Source organism: Tenebrio molitor, chromosome 7 (genome assembly GCF_963966145.1).
Source record: "Tenebrio molitor chromosome 7, icTenMoli1.1, whole genome shotgun sequence".
Taxonomy (NCBI): Eukaryota; Metazoa; Arthropoda; class Insecta; order Coleoptera; family Tenebrionidae; genus Tenebrio; species Tenebrio molitor.
The window spans coordinates 635,942-649,131 of NC_091052.1; the positions used below are offsets into that span (position 1 = coordinate 635,942).

At 36.2% G+C, this 13,190-nt stretch overlaps 2 protein-coding genes across 3 annotated transcripts in view; one reads left to right on the top strand and one right to left on the bottom strand.

Annotated features, from left to right (window-relative positions):
• LOC138135986 (leucine zipper putative tumor suppressor 2 homolog) overlaps positions 1 to 13,190 on the top strand; it is a 37,153-nt gene that overhangs the window by 10,779 nt on the left and 13,184 nt on the right. The window contains exon 2 of one of the 2 annotated variants that reach the window (XM_069055001.1): positions 11,865 to 12,067. In XM_069055001.1, coding sequence (XP_068911102.1) covers positions 11,888 to 12,067 — 180 coding nt within the window. In that variant the 5' untranslated portion in view covers positions 11,865 to 11,887. The remainder of the gene's footprint in view (positions 1 to 11,864; positions 12,068 to 13,190) is intronic. The other variant, XM_069055000.1, reaches the window with a different exon arrangement.
• LOC138135988 (COP9 signalosome complex subunit 2-like) overlaps positions 1 to 13,190 on the bottom strand; it is a 29,362-nt gene that overhangs the window by 10,334 nt on the left and 5,838 nt on the right. The gene's annotated exons all lie outside the window — the stretch shown is intronic.

The window sequence follows — 13,190 nt, forward strand, 5'->3', positions numbered from 1 at the left end:
TCACAATAAAGTGCTAATCTGTCTCTAATCATCTTAGTAATTTATGCAAAAAAGCAAGTTGGTGAACTATGCGAAGAAAATTACAGAAGTATCCTATAAATTTTTGCAGTATTACATAAGCTCTGTCTGTTTATTTCCAAGAAAAAATAAATTATATTAATTTTTTATCTATTGACTTGTCTGATTTCTTTTTTACATCTTTTTAATTCCGTCATAATTAGAAAAGCAAGACTTTTTATTTATCCGCCATATCAGAGAGAGAAAGAAATGATTCAGGGATCGCCTTTTAACTGTTTCCTCAGTGTTGGTTATAAAAGTTATGATCAATTTATTTATGGCGCTCAATTTATGTAAGTAGTACTCGGAGTAAATTAGTCCAAGTTTCGTACTGGGCCGTCCGAGATGCTATCTCCATCTGACGTGAATACGTAATTAGGTCACATTCAGTGATGATTACATTTAATGTCCATTCATTAAGAAAGAGTCCACGGTGGAATTTCGTGTGGGTCTTGATTTATTTTTTAGGTTATGTCTGTGCGGCGTGCCGTGAGCACCGTCGTCGGAAATTCGTGATTTTTGATCGCCACCTGTAAAATTACACATCCTCTTCGCAGGTGGTTCGACGTAAATGTGCTTAGGCGTGCAAATCTCAGATGTCAATCTGGGAAATGCACGTCACGCGTTCTGAGCAGTCCGACTGATATGTATCTGGTGACCAGAAGAGTTCTCTCTTCACCGTTACATTATTACAGTCAACAATAGCTTAATCGCGAGGCCCTCGATCACCGGAGACCTCTTTCGTCGGCAACGGCCACAACCGATTAGGGGATTAGGACGCGGACTCGCCGACACCGTTACCGCAAACAAAAATAACATCATCAAAGGCTGTGATCGTGTGAAACTCGTTTCGATTAGCGCAACAGGTGTGCGAGGCGAGCACGCCTTCCCGCTACGGACAATTTTCCGAGGTTTTCCCCGGATCTGAGCGTCGGCGCACCGACATTAGTGTTGGTCGACAAGCTCGCCGGAAAATCGGTTAGTACATTGACATTTTTCCCGGAGAATGTTCAATGCATCTCGTGATTTATAATGTAGATCTGCATAAAACACTGTTACACGGTACCTATACACGGTCATTGCTATCTGCTGTCGCGCATAACCCCACCGTGATCTTGGATAAAAGAACAAGAGCGTGCAGTGGCGGCTTCGGTGCAAACCGCCAATGATGCGATTTTCGTATCAGTGTAGGTTTATGAACGTGATAATGTACTACAGCTCATGAACAGAATTAACAACAAAGTGTTTGTAATTACAGAATTGTAAAGTAAAATCATCCTCCTTCGTAGTTGACACTGATCTATCGGTCCCGTCAATTTTCCATAACTACAAGTTAAAAAAATAAATAATGTGATTAATTTATTTGTGATCTTTTATATTTTTTATTTTAATTTTATGATTTATGAAAATAGTGGATCATTAATTAACATTGATATTCACCTCTATACTATACGTATACAGGGTGATTCTGAAATAAGTTTGGAAAAAAAAAACGATAATTGGTGAAGATGAGAAGAAGTTATAGACAATAGCTATTTGTGCAATAAGTTAGGAAAAGTGATTTTTTTCCTTACGAGATGCGGGATTTTTAATCGAGACGAAGTCGAGATTAAAAACGCGTCGAGTACGGAAAAAACACTTTTCCTACGAATTGCACACATGATTTTTTCTACTGGAGTTTGGAAAATACATAAAATTTGGATATTTTTAATATACTATTAATTATTTCTAAATTAAAAAGCGAAATCAAAATTGTTCTGCTTTCGTTACCATAGAGAAACAATTTATTAATGAAAAATTGTGAAGGCGTTTAAGCTTTTGTCTCAATTAAATACCAGGTTTTACGTTACGTATCCCAGGACACGACCAAAATTGAACTTTTAGTGTTGAAATATTATTTCCGCCCATAGTAGGAAATTTTTCACTTTTCCTAACTCAAATTAGTATTACAATGTTGAAGTTTTCCAAACTCTAGTAGAAAAAAAAAATTTCCTATAAAAGTTTTTTCGTTTTCAAGATACAAATGATTGAAAATTTGGTCAAAATTGCTAGTACGCTGCTGAGTTAAAGATGATTATCTGATTATCTTGGTAGTTTAGCAACAATAATAATCAAAGGTGCCCGTCAGTCACAAACGTAACCTTACTCCTCTCGATCATTTCCATAGAAACATTTACAAAGCAGTGTGCTTGCACCTACGACTTTATTGTGGAGTTGATGTAACAATGGTTGCTAATGAAATGAACAAATTCGGACAAATTTTCCCTATTCACAGGCGTTGGAAATACAAGATATAGGGTAATTTCCATCCTTTTGATTTCACCTCCAAAAGTCATTAACGCAGAATTATTTTGTGTCAAGGATACTCCACTTTTTTTTCCAAACTTATTTCAGAATCACCCTGTATATTAACAAAATTAATGTATTGAAGAAAATGTAGTTTTAGCATTCATTTGAGCTTCAGATGTTTAACAAAAGTTTGTTGATGTAATGACCAGAATTTCAATTGTGAGAAGCATACATAATTCCGTAATTTAGTGCTCAATTTAAGAAATATTACTAATGAGTTGACCTTATTGCTTTACGAATCTATTCTTAGAGCTTAAGCTGTCAATTAAGTGTGTAATTTTTTTCTTGTGCTAGGTTCCTCCTTCTTGTAGTCATTTGGTTGATGAGTTCTTCTTACACAGTGTTAGAAAGTTCATGATTTTGCTTCACAATCATATTCTAAACCATTTCTTTAATTGATGAAGAATTTTGCTGACCTAGTTTCGTTGATTTTTTTAAGTTTCCAGGGAAGTTACAAATATGTATTTTATTTTTATAATTTTTAATGTTTCACTTTACAACATGTTTATTTTTACATCAAGGGTCATGTCTGAGAAAACTGAAAAATAGTTTGTCCTTTTGAGTAATGTATTTCCTCTTTTTAAATGAAATTGGTAAGGATTTTGTTGTTGAATGTTTTGTTATCTCAGCTTCTCATCATTCTTTTATTGGTTTTTTGTTCGCAGGTTGCGCCTTTCTCAAGAAAAAAGCTCTTTTGTAGTAGTATCTTCTACGTAATAAATATAGTTTATGTTCATAGATATGCGTTATAAATTAGAGATAATAATTCTAAAATCTATAAAAACAAATACTAAATATTCAAATAATAATAATTTCAGTGAAAACGAGTACCTGACGTTGAATAGATTTTAAATGAAAAAAATTGGCAATTTTTATAAAGGTTGGTGGATTCGAAGTATTTGTAGAAGTCATTACAAATGAACTAGATCCATCGAAGAAACAGAATACACAAAATTATTGTGTTTTTCAAAAAAAATATAAATACATGTAAGGTCAGAAAATATCACGACGAAATCCACTGTTCGTGGGTCATTTCCAGTCTAGCTTCAATCAAAGAAACTTACTTAAAGGCGGTTCAACTGATAAATCCCTTGAGGGTTGTTGTTACTGCAGACGTTATATGTGTTTGCAGTCTTGCAACAAAGCGGAACAGTAGTTTGTGTTGAAAGCTTTTATCTTATAGCTGCAAGTCCAAAGTAAATGACCACTGCTGTACAACTGTAAAAATCTTTTGTTCAAGTTGATTACCCTATTAGTCCTTTGCCTTTACCTAATCTAGTAATTGTAATTCTCTTTGATGTACGTTTTTTTTATCCCAAAGTTTCTCAGTTGGTTTTCTGGGAGTCGTAGCTTTTCCGCCTGAGCTAATACTTTTCATTGGCGAAATGTTTGTAATTTATGATGTGGGGAACGGATGCCCGTTGAACTGTTGGCAAAAGTTTGCGAGGTGGGTTCGCTGGATAGCATAATAATGGATCACGACCAGATTTTTTATAATTAATGACTGAAAATAATGGACTGATCCTATCTTGTCGAGCGCAGCTTACAAGATCAAGTTCTGACCTGAAGCAGTGGCACCTTCTATCGAAATGGAGGCGTCCACATTTTGATCTTGTCACTAAGATACAGTTCAAAAAAGACAAGTGTTATTTACCAGTGCTGCAGGAGTTCCGGGATGCTCTCATTCAAAAATTTTTTCACTGTTGTGATCGTGTCCTTAGATTTCAGTCATACCTTGGTAATGTGAAATCGCACTTGACTTAAACGATTTATCGAATAAGTACCCAATAAACAGTAAAACATGTCGTTGTTTTGCCAGCTAATTGAAAATTGAATTATTTGAGTTTCAGTCGCGTAATTGTTCGAGATACTTTGTGGGTGGTACAATACCACTCGGTCGGTTAATCGTTTTTGTGGTTGTTGAAGATTTACCATTTCCGAATATCATCTCTTGACCACAATGAAAAGAACGCCGCATCACCGTCATCATCGACTTTTGGCCGACATAATTCTTGATGCGGTTCCGGTCAAAAGCCACTAAAAGGGAGGCCGCAAAATGCAATCTTCGATCCGTTCTAAACTGAAAAATGCTTCAACTTTCAGAAAAAAAATTTGTATTCAAACACTTTTAGAATTTTTCTGAACAAAAAGTATTAGAAGGTTGTGTAGCGTTTAATAAAATTTAAGTGTTATTAAATTATAGATCATTTCTAATCAATAAGACTAACAAAATTTGTGTAGCTATGTTTGCATTATGAAAATAATAAAGAACTTTTAAAACCGGAATTACTAACTGTACACGCTTCGAGTATCTCATTATAAGGTTTATAGATTGGATGAGATTTCACTTTTAAAGAAAAATTAATCTTCATAAGCACACGTTAATTGCATTTTTTAAATACTGTCCAGGAAGAGACGTAACGGTCGCGAGCCGATGAAATACCTCGTTTTGTTTAATTTTAAGATCTCTCGAGGCGTTTTGCAAGCACATTACTTAAAAAAAGCACCTCTAAATCAAGAAAGACGCTTAAATATGCATCGCACGCCACAAATATGCGAAATATGCAAACTAATTAATGCCAATCATTCGAACGGAATTCCGGAGTGTGTCAAAGAACCGTAGAGGGTGAATCGTGGCTACTTTTCCCCGTCATAAAGCCGCTCCATGACTAGGCGACATAAATAACGCTCGGGACATGTAAAATCGGCGGACCCCACACTTGGTCGTCCTCATGTGTGGTACCGGAGTTTAACGGACGCCCGTTGATGTTGAAATGCGTTTTTCGAATAATTCCGGATAAGATAGATTGATTGCCGTATTTAAAACACATTCACGTGACCTGCTGGATTATGATTTCACGTCTCCGTTTCAGGTTTGGTAACTGCTCTTGAATGAACGCTATTTGCATTCTTCTAGGTCCGTGTCGCGACCCTTGCGGCGTCCCGCCGTGAGATTTCGCGAAGAGATCAAAGCGGCGTTCTCGAATCCGGATCTTCCGGTGGTTCGAGCTGGTATGTGTATAGGTAACACGGTCGTCTGTGAGAGTTCAAATTATGACCTCGTCTAATTTTTATACCGCTCACTTTTGTGTACAAGGCTCGTATTTTTTGAGATTAGATCATTTCGAAACATAGTACCACATACGGCGCCATTAAAAAAATGGAACGACTCCAGCTCGTACGGGCAATAATTGTCTCAGAAATGCCTTTATTTATTTCTAATTATCATATTAAATAGAGATATTTTACTGATTTAACGACACAAACCGAACGCGTACGTGACACGGACATTGTTATTTTGTTCGTTATTTACATAGTCGGTACGCGCCGGAAAAATACCGGAATCGGACATAAACAACGGCTCGTGGCGGATTGAGGGTGGTACAGGAGGTGGATTTTTCTCTTGGACGCTTTATAATAATTAATTACGCAACGAATTTTACACTGTCGACATACTTTAAACCAACCAACGCCTAATGTAGCAGATATCATCTCATAAATCATTTATTATACAATAAACTCGTTATAATGGTTCTAGTTTCTATTGAGTGCGTGGATCACTGTCAGAGCCTTTAACCTCTGAGTAAGACACGTCTTTTTCTGTGGGTTAGTATTACAATAGACGCGTTTCATGCCCCGAGATGAGAAATTTCGATTAAGTTTGATGATGAGCTCACGAAGATCGGCCTTTATTGTCGACCAACTGTGTCCCTATTTTAGATGCTGCAAATAAAAAAAAAATCTTGTTAAAACGTGGTCGTTAAGAATCACCAGATAAGTTGTTCACATGAGAACACTTTGCTGTTATGTGAAGTAACAATAAAATTCTGCGACAGTTTTAAATTATAACGAAACCATCATACTAATGGAAACTCTGTTTTGGTAATTTTAAAAGAGAATGTCATTACGGTGTCCCACGCCATGCATGGTGCTGTTAATATGTACAATAATTATATTATATTTTTAATATATTTAAATAAACTGTTTACAATATAAAGTGTTAAGAGCAACATTGTAAAAAAACAATATTACGATGTTATTATAATCAAAAACAATCTTTGAATACATATAAGCATCAAGTTATTTAATTAAAAATAGCTCTTTTAATAAAATTATCATTAAAATTTTTTAAATGCATTATTGTTTGCATTCATAGCGTTATGCATTTATTTATAGCATATAATTGTACATAAATATGCATATTTGTTGGGAAATAAATTATTTAGTAAAAAGAAATTGTTTGACATTTTTGTTAACCTTACATGTGAAAAATATGAGTAACGTATAGATTTATACTTGCTTGTTTATATCGGTTGTTTTTTTAAATTTCACCTAATAGTAGGCGTTGAAGAGTCGATTGTGAACGCACTATACAGGTTACGGATCACGGATCAGCAGTTTACATCTTACGTTTTATACGAGTGGTGCGTTCACAATCGACTCTTCACCGCCTACTACGAGGTGAAAATTTAAAAAAAAAAACACCTGATATTAGATACTTCTAATCATCTAATCATAAATCACTATTATAATACTCGAAGAACAAGCACCAATGATAGTAATCGTAACTGTTTTTTGATTGGCTATCGCGATCTAGTTATGTATGTGATATTTTTATAGGTTTTGTTAAGTAGTAGTTATCATAGTCAAATGTCAACTTCTTTTAAGCAGGTGATAAATATTTACATGTATTGATTTAGCCAATTGTAAAAGGATAAACAACAGCGAATTTTCATTTTGTGGGTACATTTTCTGATAATATACCCAAGATATTGCTAATAATATGGTAACTAACCCCCAAAACACCAGCAGTAAAAATGTTTAACACATGTTTAGTTAACAGGAGTAGTGCCATCACTACAATGAATTAAAGAAAGTTATTAACAAATGTGTTTCGGTATCAAAATTATAAAAGAAATTACTAAAAATGCATGTACAGTTGCGGACACGGAATTTTAGACGTCAAATTTATGCCAATTCAAAAAATGTCAGTGTAAGCCACGCTTTATTGTCATTTTGAAACTATTTGAAATTTGAAACTTTATTTTTAATTACAAAAATCGAAAGTGAGGTTAGGTGCACCTAAAGCCAGTTTTACATTTTTATGTCAATCAATCGTCCAAGATTCCATGTCCGTAATAGTACTTACATCAAGCTTTTAAAAGATTTTAGGTGTAGGATTTATAGATGTTTGAAAACATTTCGAAACATTAAGATATTTTTAAATTTATAGTTTGTTCGGAGGATTTGATTAGTTCCTTTTAGTTAGCTGTTGATGTTGTCTGAAATTTGTACTGTCGTTAGAACTACTAGAATAACACTTTTGACGTTGAGACTTGATGTTTGAGTATCATATCTGACAAGTAGGTACTTTCTAAACCCTCCACCACCCGGCGGCACGGCAATTTTGCCGGAGTACATACACTATTACGGATATTACTATCAAGTAATAGACTTGATATTTGAGTATCATATCTGACAAGTAGGTACTTTTATTGATATTGTCGTTTTTATAAGACGAATTTTACGTGGGAACAGTCAAACGATGAACTAAATTGCTAAGACTCTAAAATTGCTCTAAAATATTTTAAGTTTTGTTAGACTTGGATGTAACAATTATGTTCGTAGTTACGTTGAACATCTGTTTGAACAAATTTTAATATGCATTCTTTTACAAATGTTAAAAAATAGTTTTCCGAAATTTTCAGTATGAATAGGTCACTAAAAACAAACGTAACCACGTCAATTACATGGTAGGTATGTAATTAACAAAATTTATGTTGCGTTGAAAAGCTGGACTAATAGGTGGTTTTTAAATGTTACAGCGTCGTTATTCTTGAAAAATATTGTTATCCTGCTGTACATTTTGAATCTATTTTTTTTAAGAAAACGGATACAGATAAAATTAGCCCTTTAATTTTTAATTTTTTAACATTTTTTAACTGTTGTGTTTTTTGCAATTTCTACTAGGGTCGGTATTGTACAATGCCGAGATAATAAAAATTTGTCAGCCACCTACAACTGTTCTTGCTATAAATTATGAATGAAGGAAAATTGAGGTCGTTTCATAAATAAATTGAAAAAAGTGTAAGTCTGTACGTAGGCAGCACAAATAATAAATTTTATGCAAAAGTTTAATAACAATTAGATAGTTGCCATTGTAATAGTGAATAAAAAAAAGGAAGTGAATGACCTTTACCTGACCATGAGACTCGTATATTCTTTCCGCCAACGAATTTTATGTTGAAGATTTGATCCGAGCCTCCAGATTAAGAAATAAAAACACAACTCTGTACCGATGCCGCATACAGCTGGTCTGAAAACTTATGTTACTCGTTTTTGATTCCGCCATTATCACTTTTATCACGGCGAGGATCTTGATTGTCGGTAAAGCGTCGCTTGCAGTTTCATCCGTTGTCCGAGGCGATCTCTCCATCAATAATTCCTTTGTGTTGTCAGGAATTATTGTTGAAAGAACCTCTAAGATCGCGGCCGTACACTCAGCCCATAATTCGTGCGTATTGTCGGTAAGTACACGTGTTCATATCTGCTGCACATAGATTAATGGGACGCTCTGTAGCTGAGGCAGAGCCGCCTTCACGTCTCCACCAGAAGAAAAGCAGTTTACGATGCAACAATCGGTAGTGGGATTTTTGCAAACACTTTTCGGAAACCAACAGGACCTTAACTTGGCCGGTGCACACGAGTTCCCGTCAGCATAATATTTTATACCTGGGCTTCGACATAGGCCCTTTAATCCTGCACAGGAATTCCCGTCAAGGTAAAAATGCACCCGAAATTCTAGACTCGAATTCCCGTCAGAAAAAAAACTTGGTTATTGAAAGCACTGTTACGAAAGTAAGATTCAATGATGAATCTTCTATGTTCTGAAATAAAAACCATTTTTGCGTTAAAATTCGATTAATAGTGACAGTTGTTTGACGTTTATTAGCTGACTTAGCAAAGATACGAAAAATCTGACACTGTCAAAGTCACAGCCGCCCCTTATCTAAGTATATAATTGTTGATCACACGGTATTTGTAACTTTTTAAAATTTTAAACATTTTTTTTTTGGTCCACGTAATGGTAAACAACAATGGTACCTGACAACGGCTAGAGGGGTAGATAAGTAAGGGATTGAAGCGCTCTTTTACCCTTGACGGGAACTCGAGTTATGGATTATATCAGTTGATAATTACCTGACGGGAATTCTTGCATTACTTTATGACAAGAAATAAACCACACGGGAATTCGAGTGCGCCCAACTTGGCGGTTTTGGTTCCAAAGCTCGGGGATCGCCCTCAACGAACCTAACGTCATTTTCAGGAGCGTAGGTTGCCTATCGAGCCAGCTCATCGCCTTGAACTGTCTGCTGCGAAACTTTCGATACCATCGAAAAAAACCATTGAATACCGACCAAAGCCAAATATAGAAGCCGCCGGATCAGATTAACATCCTTAATCAGGCTTATCAGCTTTGCACCGCCGGGGAGGTCGTCCTTAGACTGCTCCAACCAATTTTCTTTAAGTGTTTAATGAGATTCTTAATGCGGAAAATCGAGAAAGCGCCTACTATTTCTTAATTGCACTCCGAAGCGTGTAATTTTCGAATTACAGCGCCATTACCGGACGGAATATATCGAATTTCGCGCCTTTGAAGATAATTCTTGAAAGGGATCATCGTTGGGAGCGTTGGCGAGTAACGGCCGTACCGTACATGATCAGTGGTTCTTATCGTTCATCTAATCACCATTGTATCGCGACATTATCAGATGTACAAGTACCTTTTCGTGACATAACGGATCTTGGAAAAGCGCGAGTCTTTTGCTCGGATATTATATAAATATAAGAGGTCGGAGGTTAATTAGCATTGTCCTCTTTAGCTAGGTATCGCCTGCAATATCATAAATATGAGATTGTTTTTGAGAGGATTTATACGGTACCGTTAAATGACAATTGCAAAGAAACATGTTCTTCTATTGACGGATTTATGACGGTACCACGATTCCAATATTTTATAATTGTTTGACGTGTAAGACTTCCCCCCGAGCAGCAACTTTGAAGAGAGAGTGAAAATTCTAATCCACAAGACATTTACGGTCGTTTGTTTGCATGGGATGAACATGCCACGCTTGAACGATTCGGTAATAAAAACAGAACCCACAAGTTGTAAAAATAATCTCTAAATCTAATTATATAATTAAAGTTTAAAGACTTGAAGGTATTATCTCCTTTGGCGGTAATGACCGCCTACTGCGTAATCTTCTGCCGAGGACACTCGACATCTCCATCAACGTCAAATCCTATTTTTCTCCTTCTGGTAGATGTTTTCGAACGTTTCGACAACACTTTCTCATATACCACAAAAAAGAGAGAAATTGAGCAATCCACGAACCTTGTAGATATTTAAATAACAGTCCATTCATTGAACACAATGGACTCTGGTATTTCGATAGCCAATTAATTTGGTTCGACTATTTTGCAGCGCTCACCTCACTCGTGGTCTAATGAATGATTTTGGTTCAATGCCAAGGTAACTGAACGATGCAGACCTGTGAACTTGGAGAAGAAACTGCAAAGCTGAAACATTTGATTGGTGGAATATCCGGTTACTGTTGCGTGCCGTTTCCGGATAGGTGAGGCTGTTGCGAGAATAATTCGTAACGCTCATGATATTCTGAGGCTAAATTACGAAATATGTCGTGTTTATGCTCTGTTTGGTTTTAAGTCCGAAAAGAGGAAGTAAAAATAGTATTTTTCTTGTGACTCATGTGTACAGGGTACGCCTATTTCGAACCATATGTTTCCCGAATGGTAACGAGTTTCAAAAGTGTAACGTCTTGACTGTTGCATCGCTTGCTGTTGTGGGTATGCTCAGTCACGGCAGGGTATGGCGTTGGTGCGATTCTTTTCGGCGCGCCCCAAGGAAGCGCTTTGGGACCGATTCTTGGTCGACCTGGCTTGCGGTTTCGTTTGATCGACGCAAAACGTACAGCACGGTTTAAATAAATTAGGTACAACCGCTACGGCGGTATTAAGGTGGCGAGTAATTGTGGGCCGAAAAGAGCCTTCGGCGCCAAGCTAACCTTAACCTTGCCAATTACAATTTCGCCTTGCAGCCTTGTTACGCAGCCCGGTCAGTAATTGGGCCAGTAAATTACCGCTCGATCGGCAATTTTGGCGTGTTTAAACGAACCGTGCTGTAAAATTGATAAGTGCGAGAAGCCCGGCTGCGACAATTTTTATTGGCTTTTTATTATTCGCCATAATGGGCCTGTCTGTTTTGTAACGAGCAGCGGCCGCATTAAAAATTAACTTAAATGCACGTAACTGTACGGTTTTGATTGCCCCTTTAACAAGTTTTACGGGCGCTCTATGGGCTGGCGATGGCAAAAATCCGAGTAATTGCGCGTTCGTTCCAGCTTTTCTCACAAGTGTGTTGAACTTGGTTTTTTGAGTTTCAGGTGTAAATATGTGAATCATGGCCACGATCGACAGCGGAACGGAGACGCTCTTTTCCGACGACTCCTCGTGTGAGCTTGTGGGCTCACCGAGCGTTTGCTATGGAGACGACAACGAAGGACAATTCGAGGATAACTGTTCGGAGGTCAACAGACTCGCGCCTCCCAACATACAGCCGTTCAGCGGCGTATTGGAAAAGGTACGGAAAAATGATTTCCCTCTACAAATTTCAAATTCCCACATCGTAAATTGTGCGATTGAATATGTATTTAAATTATGAAGGTGAGATTACCTTATAAGCGTACGCATTGCCGTTATTTTTCTCGTAACTCGTAAGTTTCTTACAATGTTTATAACTTTATTGTCGTCGGCCAACAAAGGATTAATAAAGTAGATGATTCAGGTAAAGTGTCCCACTGAAAGCACTGTCGTAAATATGGACGACGTCGCAACTTAAAAATGGTAATTTTCTTTGAACGGTTTTAAAGTCACATTAACCTCAAAACTAACTTATGGTAATTATTGGTCGTCCTTTAACCCGACTCTTGATGATCGCGAAAAACGGCATCATCATAAAACTCTTGATTTTGTTTGTCGAGAACAAGATCGTAATTTGCTTTTTATGGAAAAACTTTACAACATCTGACTTCATCGCAGATTTACTGTTGTAAAAGATCTTTCCATTATGTTATTCAGTTTTTCCTGCGTCATCAAAAAATATACAATTCTTCTTTCGTCCACATTAAAAATACTATGTTTTTAAGGAGACTATTCTAAAATAGAATAATTTAAAAGAGGTCATTATTGAATTTTAGCATATTTCTTGAAAATTATTCATAGCTTATTCAAATAAAATCGTTAATCGAGCGATCAAAATGTGGGAATCGAAGTTGTTTGCAAAGAAACTGCCAAAATAAATAGAACATCAATTTTAAGAGAAAAATAAGAGTAGAAAATGACGAAGAACGCATATAAAAAAATTAGTTGTGAAACAAATTTATTTTGGCAACAATTACATAGTTTATATTAATGTTTCACTTTTTAAACCATCAATTAGCAAATTGTAATAGTACGGCGGCGTCACTACTATGAAAGCACTATGATTGTTCGATCAGTGAAGTTAAGCAATGCCGGTTGCAGTCACTGTTTGAATGGGTGACCGTCGGAGGAAAATTTCATTCCATTCGTTACTTCATAACTCAATTATTTGATTTCTGTAATCCGTAATGTCGTACGAACAAATTCTGACGTGTAAAAAGTAAAATTTATTTTTTTAATTCTAGAAATAATTGAATCGGTTATTTTAGAAACATCACAAGTCG